General features: G+C 51.7%; 1 protein-coding gene across 1 annotated transcript in view; it reads right to left on the bottom strand.

The window, feature by feature from the left end:
- Dlg4 (discs, large homolog 4 (Drosophila)) overlaps nt 1-9,230 on the bottom strand; it is a 32,920-nt gene that overhangs the window by 17,335 nt on the left and 6,355 nt on the right. The window contains exons 4-7 of the mRNA XM_013013130.1: nt 4,126-4,191; nt 667-720; nt 470-520; nt 156-280 (exon numbers count right to left, since the gene is read on the bottom strand). Of these exons, the coding sequence (XP_012868584.1) occupies nt 156-280; nt 470-520; nt 667-720; nt 4,126-4,191 (296 nt within the window). The remainder of the gene's footprint in view (nt 1-155; nt 281-469; nt 521-666; nt 721-4,125; nt 4,192-9,230) is intronic.

The following is a 9,230-nucleotide window of genomic DNA, read 5'->3' as shown; positions in this document are numbered from 1 at the left end:
CACTTCCGGCTTTTTCTGCTTATGTGGTGCTGAGGAATCGAACCCAGGGCCTCATGCATGCAAGGCAAGCACTCTACCACTGAGCCACCTTCCCAGTCCCACCTGACCCTCTTTTCAAGGGTACCAGCTTCCTAACCCCTGTCTACTCTCCCCACCTGAGGCGGCCATCCTGGGCTGCAGCCCCGCCAGGAATGATCTTGGTGATGAAAATGGATGGGTCGTCACCAATGTGTGGGTTGTCAGTGCCACCTGCGATGCTGAAGCCCAGACCTGAGTTACCCTGGGGAGAAAGAAGACAAGAGAGTCAGCTCCCCTTATTGCACAATTCTAGTCAAGGCAAGTGGGGAGGGGAATGGGTTGGAAAGGCCCTGCCAGAACACAAATGGACACAATGAAGAGGTTGATCACCTAGAAAACAGGCTCAGAGGGACACACAGGCAAGGAGCCAAAGATGGAGGAGCTGGCTTACCCTTTCCAATGTGATCTCCTCGTATTCCATCTCCCCCTCGGTCCCGTTCACCTGCAACTCCAGCACGGGACAGAAATACAAAAACAGTGAGACAGACATTCCAGACTGGAACTCACCTCTCACCCCCCTTGTAAGGACCCATATCTTCTTTCCCTCCTCCTGCAATAGCCCCCAGCTCCAAAATCTAAACAACTCACATATCCTGGGGCTTCTAGGGTGTCTGTATTGACAATCACAGGGGGAGAATTGGCCTGTAAGGGGAAAGAGAAAACAAAAAAAGCTGCCTAAGCCTTTGCCCCAGAGGGATCCCACATAACCAAGGGTGGACTCCCACACCCTGACTCTCCTTTCAGAGACTTAGCAAAGCCCATTGCTCTTAGGGTGCCTTAAGGTCCAGCCAAAGTACATCTCTCTCTCTCTCTCTCTCTCTCTCTCTCTGAGTCTCTCTCACAGGCACACGCACGCACGCGCACGCACACACACACACATGTGCATGGATCCAACTCTGCTCAATCCCCCCCACACACACCTCCTGCATGTGGAAGATGTATGAGCAGGAAGGGAGAGACAGCCAGACGGAAAGGGGAGCAGCAGATGGTGAGGGGGGGCATTCTCACCGGATGTAACACCACAGGGTGTTACATGCTTTACGTGCTACACACGTATACCCTAGGGTTCATGTCCTCCAGGTCCTTCTTTCCTTTTCCCGTCCCTATCTCCTTATATCTAGCCGGGTATCTTTAGAATCTTCCCCAGATTTGACCCTCACCTTCATGTTATTTGCTGTAAACCCAGTGCACGGGAATCCGGGGTTTCCCCAGCTGCAAGTCCCTCCCTCCCTCTCGCTCACCCGCCATCCAATCCATCCCTTCCTCCAGGGACCATGTTGCCTAGCAACGGTATCTAAGACCAGCCAAGACCCGGGGAGACCCACCTACTGGAGGTCCTGTCGTCAGGACAACGGGAGGCGTGGCTTAGGGTCGGCCAGACACACAAGCGCAGAAGGGCTACCGTTAGTCCCGCCCCTCCAATCCTGCGCCCCGCCCTTCTCTAGCCCGTCCCAGAGGCGGCCAGGCCCCAGGGATTCCTGGGCACTGCGCATGCTGTATTAACCAGTTTTCCTCTCAACCTTGCACCCTCATCCTACAGTGCAAACAGTGCAAGGGACGTCAGAAAGAAAGAGTGGTGAAAGAAATTCAGGACCCAGCCTGCTCATCTCCCTCCCCCAAGTCATTAAGGAAAGGGTTAAAGCGGGGCGTGCCCGGATCCCTGACGTCAGTCGTCAGTCACCCAGGCACTGCCAGGTCTCTAGACTCCTGGGGCGGGGCTAGCTTTTAGCCAGTCCTAGGGGCTTCCCCAATTGCCAGGGCAACGGAAGCCACATCTCTATGGTAATAGAAGGAGGCTGCTAAGGGCCTCCTTCCGGGGTACCCAACCTAGTTCCTCAAGTTTTGGGGGCCAATCAAGGGCGCATATTCCTCAGTCTCCTTTCCGCTTCCCCCCACCCCCCCCCGACTCCAAAGGGTCCCTCCTTTCCGATTCCTATTTCTCAATCACAGAATCCCCCAGCCATTTTCAGGCTCTGCAATAGACTTCATACCCAAGCATCTATTAAAGCCTACCTCCCAGCCCTCGAAATCGCAGCCAAATACTGTAGGCAAGAAATCTCCACCAATACTTCATTCTCCATCTCATACCCCATCCTTGATCCTAGAATCTCCCCCATCCACCACCCTTCATCCCCACCTACTCATAATTATCTCTGTCGCTACCCCACAACCACCTAGATCCCTGTCCTCAGTCTTCACTTTCCATCTCCCAACCTCAGCCTCCATTCTCCACCTACTTTACCATCCCTCTCCTGCCCTCCAGCCCCATCCTTTACCATCTGTCCTCACTCTCCATCCCAATTTGATTCCCAAGAGAGCCTCACCATTACTTCTTGCCCCCATCTTCAAATCCTCAAGCTTCTACCCCCAAAGTATATGCCTTCACTCTCAACACACACACTCTCCATCTCCTCTGAAAATCAGGGCTTTTCCTGTTCCCAGGTGAAACCTTGTCATGCAATTTCCCACCCTCACCCGAGGGAAGTCTTCCACCTGTTCCCCCAGCTCTGACCCACCGGACTGTACTATACTACCCACCAAGCCTCCTGTCTGTCTTCTTCCTTCCGGGGGACACAACAGCCCCATCTTGCAAAAAGCATCTGGAATCTTCCTTCACTCTTTGCAGCCACGGAGTTGTACATAAATACTCTGTACCACTCCCATTTCCAGGGTTTCATTTTCCTTCGTCAACTAACTCAATGCATTGCCCTAATTTCAATTTCATTCTTGTCTGTCCTCTGTCCCAGCACCCTCACCTTTGCTAACCCTTTCCAAATCCTCTCAGGCCACTGCCAACCCAAGAGCCTGCTGCAGCCTCCTCTCGGCCTCATCCCTTGGCTCAGAAACCTCCTCCCCATTATCTTGGTAAAATCTCAGCAATCTCCCCTTTCCTGAGGCATCCTATACCCCTGAGTACTGTGTTCCCCCTCAATCTCACAGCTTCCCTAGTACTCTCCATTCATCCCCACCTTGTGTCCTCAGAAGAGAAGACTGGAGGGAGGGGTGGGGAAGAGAAATGGAAGGTCTCAAAAACAAGGCCTAGTAGGGCCAGAGAAGAGAAAGTACACAGTAAGCACAAAGGAGAGAAGGCCAAACAGGTGGTGGTGAATAATAATGGAGAGGAGGGATGAGAAAGAAAAGAAGGGTGGAGGGTGAGCCCAGAAGGTAGAAGGAAAGAGAGAGAACCTGGGAAGGGTGACATTAGGAAAAGGTGCTGACTGCTGGAAGGCTGATCAGGCCGCAGAGGCCTGAGCTGGGGATCAGCTAGAGGGGGAAGGAGATGCATGCGTGGGAGGAAGAGAGAGACAGCATCAAGAACCAGCCAGCCAGCCAGCAGGGAGGGAAAGGTGGTGGAGGAGGAGGGAGCACAGGAAGAGAGCAAAGACTGGAGCAGAGGAAGAGGCAGGAAGGTCCGACGACGACGACGACATACAGTCTCAGGCCAGACAGATGGGAAGAGCTGGAGACTGGGGACAGACAGGCAGAGCCAAGCCCAGAGGCGGAGGGGGTGGGGGGCAGGGAAGGGACAAGAGCAAATGAGGGCAGCAGGCGCTTGCAACAGAGCTCTGGACACCGAACAAGGATATGGAGATGGGGGTGTGATGGAATGAGGGCCCTGGCTTTTTGTTCGGGGTAGGGGGATTCTGGTGCACCCACACATCTCAACATGCTCACAACAGCACAGTTGCACAGACACACATAGATATTCTGGCTTTAGGCTCTAGCCCACTCCCACTCGCCTGGCCTGTTTCTCCTCCAAGGGACAATGTGTTTCCAGCTTCCCCAAATGCCCCCTTCCCGGGGCCCCAGGAGCCAAAGACCTAGACAACCCCCCCCTCCCCGTCCCTGCCCTCCCCCACAGCTGTCGCCCTACCGGCCCTTGGGGGATGGTGGCAGCTCCGAGACTCCGAGGGCCGCACTGGGGAGGGGGCCGCCAGGGTCTCCTACCTGGAGGGGGGAGAGGTGGGCGTGGCCCACGACCCCGTGGACAGCCTCGAGGTGGGACAAGTTCCTCTCCGCCACGTGCACCGGCTCGGGGGCGTTTACCTGGTTGGGGAGGTGGGCCGGGCTGTGCTCCAGAGGGGGCGTGTCTTCATCTTGGTAGCGGTATTTCTGAGGATGGGGACCGAAGCGTCACCAGGCGGGTCCAGTGCCTAAGGCTCCAGGCCACCGGGCAGCCTCTTCTTCCCCAGCCAGTGCAGTGCGGAAGGCCCTGGGGCCTGACCAGCTCCTCCCCCTCCCTCCCCTCCAGCCCATTGGCTCCCCTCTCTCCACCCTTTGGACAGCCCCCTCTCCTGCCAGGCCCTCAGCACCTCTCCTCTCGCCCCAAGTCTCAACCCCATCCCTCTCACTCCTACTCCTCACCTCCTGGGGACCTTGGCCTTCCACCCTACATTCTCCCACCCCTTCAGGATCCATTGTCTTCAGCCCTTTCCTTAGGCCTTCATCTTCCACCCCCATTTTCAAAAGCTCTAGCCCCCCCCCGACCTTTGTACCCCTATTTCCTACACCCCATCCCCAACTTTATTTCTCTCATCGTAATCCTACTCCCACAGTCCAGACATCCTCCTCAAACTCCATTTGCTGCTCCTGTTGTGCACTCCCTCTTTTATGGCCTCAGTCTCCCCTTTTGTAGTCGCTCCCCCATAAGCAATTTGTTCTGTACCTTACATGCCAAAAGCAGGACCAAAGTCAGGTCCTTCAACTAAAAGGTACTTGGCATGGACCCCCCCCCATTCCCCCGAGCAGGTCAAGGCCTGCCCTGCTCTCTCTTCACTGGCCTGCCTGGTTCCCAAGTAGTCAGTCAGCAGAGGGCCCAGGAGTTGGCCCCAACCCTCCAACAGCCCTCATCCCATACGGCTAATCCGGATATACTAGACAGAGATGACATAGGGAGGAAAGGGAGGGATAAGCAAGGAGGGCTTGGGACATGAACAGGAATGGGTTGAAGGCCCCCTGACAGAGGAGGAGGAGGAGGGCATGCTGGACCTAAGAATGAACTTCTCTTGTCTCCCTTTGGTCTTGAGGGGGTAAAAGGCCCATGTCCCCTGACTCATTGCCTAACTAGCTGCCATCTCAAGACCCTGTCATACATGCTTAATAGTGACACACTAGTAAAGGAGATTAACTGGGAAGCAGAGAGGAAAAAGGCAGATGGAGACAGCAGTGGAGGACAACAACTCTGCCTGGTGCCTCTGTTCTTCTGTGCCCCTCAGGAGCTGACCCCCACAAAAGCAGAACAGCCCAAATGTCCAGAATCAGAAAAAAAGAGGAGATACCAGATGCAAGGCTCCCTAAGGGACCAGAGAAGACAAAATACACCCACTAATGCACATGGGCAGAATTTCCCTCCCAAAAGTTTCTGAGAAGCTAAGAATACCCCCAACATTTGGAGAGTAACATTTGAAAGATCAAATGAGAAGAAGGACAATGCCTGATACTAGAGTGATTCTAGAAATTCTAAGAATGATGAAGCAAGGCTGAGGATGTCACCCAATTTTGCCAAAGATTAAGGGGTACCATAAGAGAATGGGGGAATGAAGATAGTCCTGTCAACATCAATGCTTTCAAGCTAGGACACAGAAACAATCAGAATAAAAAGGACCCTAGATGATTAAAGAGCCTTAAAGAAGGAAAAAGGTTGCCAGTATAGGTGGCTCATGACTGTAATCCTAGCTACTTGGGTGTTTGAGATCTGAGGATCATGAACTCCAAGATAGCCCCATAGAAAGGTACAGAAATTCTTCTTTCCAATTGACAACCAAAAAACCAGAAGTAGAACTGAGTCTCAAATGATAGAGCCCTAGCCTTGAGCACAAAAGGTCAGGAACAGCACCTAGGCACCAAGTTCACACACACACACACACACTCACAGAGAGAGAAAAGAAAATGAAAAACATAGCCAGGCAAAGGTGGCTCACATCTGTAATCCTAGATACTCAGGAGGCTGAGATCTGAGGATCATGGGTTCAAAGCCAGCTCAAGCAGAAAAATCCAGAGACTCTTATCTCCAATTAACCAGCAAAATGATGGACTCTAGAAATGGCTCAGTGGTAGAGAGCCAACCATGAGAGAGAGAAACAAAAAAGCTGAGGAAGAGTGTAAGGCCCTAAGTTCCAGCCTCAGTTCCAACACACACATGTGAAATAGGGCCCAGGGCCTAACTCTGAGCCATCAGACTTAAGAGAATCTTGAACTCTAGGATCAATACCATGGGCACAAAAAGTAAATGAAGAAAAGTAGAAAGAATATAGGCAATCAACACTCCTTAAAGATTGAGTTCTCTAGTTTTATGAAAGAAAGGGGTTGTTCATTGCATATCCTGAGGAGGTCTACAGCTTAGACTGCATAAGCTAAGGGTCAATTGTCCCCCACTGGGGACTCCAGGAAGAAGGGTAGGAAGCAGCTCTCTCCCCTCACTTCATAAAGCCCCCAAATATCTTACATAGAAATTTAACAGGGCCAAAACTTGTAGTTGTAACTTTTGGAGATTAGAGGAGGATTTGAGCCCAATGTTCCATCTTCGCCCCACCTCACCTTGAACCTGATGGCAACTTCTCAGGGTGCACCAGAGGAAATGGAAAGGTGAAAAGGTGCAATATATAATTCATTCTAGGGAAGAAATGAAGGTAAGCTTTTTATCACAGCCATCTCTCCTGGCCCACCTCCGGAGAGGAGGGTAGTGTGTGTGAGGCAACTGAGGAAAAGGCTTCTGGAAATTGGAAGACCATGTGAGGAAAACAGCCCAGGAAGAAAAAAGTTCCCCAAATGTAGCTGGAGTATGTTGGACCTAGGTTCAGTCCCTAGACACATTTCTGATGTGCATGGGGGGGGGGCGGGGTATGAGTGGAAAAGAGAAATTCTGAAACTGCAGAGTTGCAGGGGTAGGGGTGCCAGAACCTCTCTAGATTATAGAGTAGCTGAAGCAGAACAGGAAGGTAGACATCTCCACCATCCACCCCCCCCCCGCTCTTTTTACCCCACTGGGATTCAGGGCCCTTAAGGATGACAAGCTCCTATACTACTGGGACAAGTCTGCACCCCCAATATATTAGGGCTTGAGACGAGAGAAAGGCCTGGGGGACAGAGAATCGCTGTTGTTCCTTCCCCCTTCCCCTCACCTCCAAAGCCCCAGATGCACAGAATGACCTGGAACCCAGGCTTGCACCCCAAAATTGAGGGGTGTGAGTTAAAGTGGATGACAAGAGGGGCGACCCCACTGGTCCTGTCCGCGAGAAGTTGCAACCCAGAGACCCCGCACCAAGCAGAGGGAAGAGGGACAGCACTTGAAGCTCACACGCTTGAGATTTTGGGGGGTCCGGGAAGAGGGGGAGCGCGGCCGGATCCCGTACCGCGGCACGTACCACGCAGAGACACATGGAGGCGAATCTGTTCCGAGCCGACATGGACATGGAGAAGGGGAAGGGGCGAAGGGGAGGGGGTGGGTGAGTAGCTAGGGTCCCGGGTTGGGGGAGGGGGAGGGGCAGGGGGGAGGCGCCTGCGCAGTAAGTAAGAGCGTCACGACGGGAGAGAGAAGGGTGAGGGGAGACCCTCTTATCCACCAACTTCCCCGGTTTCAGGTGTGTCTCTGAGTACTTCACCTTCTACAGTATATTCCTATTTCGACCCCTCTGCAAATGGAGACACTGCTGAAATTTATTTCTCTAGTTCTCAGAGCTCCATGATGCCACCTAATCCTCCACCACCACCAGATCACCAGGCCTCCAAAACCTCACTGGCTTAACAGCTCATCAATACTGTCCTTCCTGGGAACAAGGAAGGAGCCAGCATTGATTCTTCAATTAGAACCCCTAAGGGGTCTACAAGGCCTTTCACCCCGGCTGCTCCTATAAACTGAATTACCTGGGATTCCAAGACATCTCTCACTCTAACCAACACAGTTCTCCCTGATAACCAGACAAGGTTTCTTCGAGTTTAAAGGGCCACCTAGATCTTTCTTGTGTCCTGAAATTAATATGCCCCTTAAATCTTACCTCCCAGAGGTACCTTGAAATTAATGAAAATATTTCTCTTGTTGTAATATAACCAGATAAGGAATCTTCAAATTTAGGGTCCCCTGTCCAAATCACTGAACCTAATGATATTCAGGACTTTCTAATATACCAGTCCTCAAACCCATAATCGAACCCATTTTCAGAGACAATTTAATCTACCACCTTAGAGCAAGACTCTCCAAATTAAATTGCCATCTCTTTGAGTTATTCCATTTCTTTACTCGATTTCTTTACCTCTCAAGTTTAGACAGGGCTCTCTTTTCTGACTGCCCTCCCTAGATCTCCCTATTACCTCTCTTAATTGTAATTTTACTGGGCCATTGTTCCTAAATATATCATCTCTACATTCAAGTCTCAAAAAACAATCATTATTTATATATTTATTTCTGACAGTCCTGGGGCTTGAACTCATGGCCTGGGCACTGTCCCTGAGCTTTTTTTGCTCAAGGCTGGCATTCTACCTCTTGAGTCGCAGCACTACTCCGAGCATTTTTCTGTTTATGTGGTTCATGCATGCTTGGTTAAGTACTCTACCACTAAGCCACATTCCCAGCCCTTCTCCAGCTTTTAAAACCCAATGAAGCTGGACACCCCTGGCTCACACCTGTAATCCTAGCTACTCAGGAGGCTGAGATCTGAGGGTCACAGTTCAAAACTAGCCCAGGTAGGAAAGTCCATGAAACTCTTATCTCCAATAAACCACAGAAAATCGGAAGTGGCATTGTAGCTCAAGTAGTAGAGTGCTTGCCTTGAGCTGAAGAACTGAAGGACAGTGCTCAAGCCCAGAGTTCAAGCCTCATGACCGACAAAACAAACAATGAAAGGGGCCTGGTGCCAGTGGCTCACACCTATAATCCTAGCTACTCAGGAGGCTGAGATCTGAGGATCAAAGTTCAAAGCTAGCTCAGGCAGGAATGTCCATGAGACTTAGTTTTTTCTTTCTGTCAGATGTGGGGCTTGAACTCTGGGCCTGGGTACTGTCCCTGAGCTCTTCAGCTCAAGGCAAGCGCTCTACCACTTGAGCCACAGCACCATTTCCAGTTTTCTGGTAGTTAATTTACAGAGATAAGAGTCTCACGGGGCTGGGAACGTGGCTCAGTGGTGGAGCGCTTGCCTTGCATGCATGAGGCCCTGGGT

This window comes from Dipodomys ordii, unplaced genomic scaffold (assembly GCF_000151885.1).
Source record: "Dipodomys ordii isolate 6190 unplaced genomic scaffold, Dord_2.0 Scaffold19, whole genome shotgun sequence".
Lineage (NCBI taxonomy): Eukaryota > Metazoa > Chordata > Mammalia > Rodentia > Heteromyidae > Dipodomys > Dipodomys ordii.
This window is presented reverse-complemented; position numbering and strand designations above follow the sequence as displayed.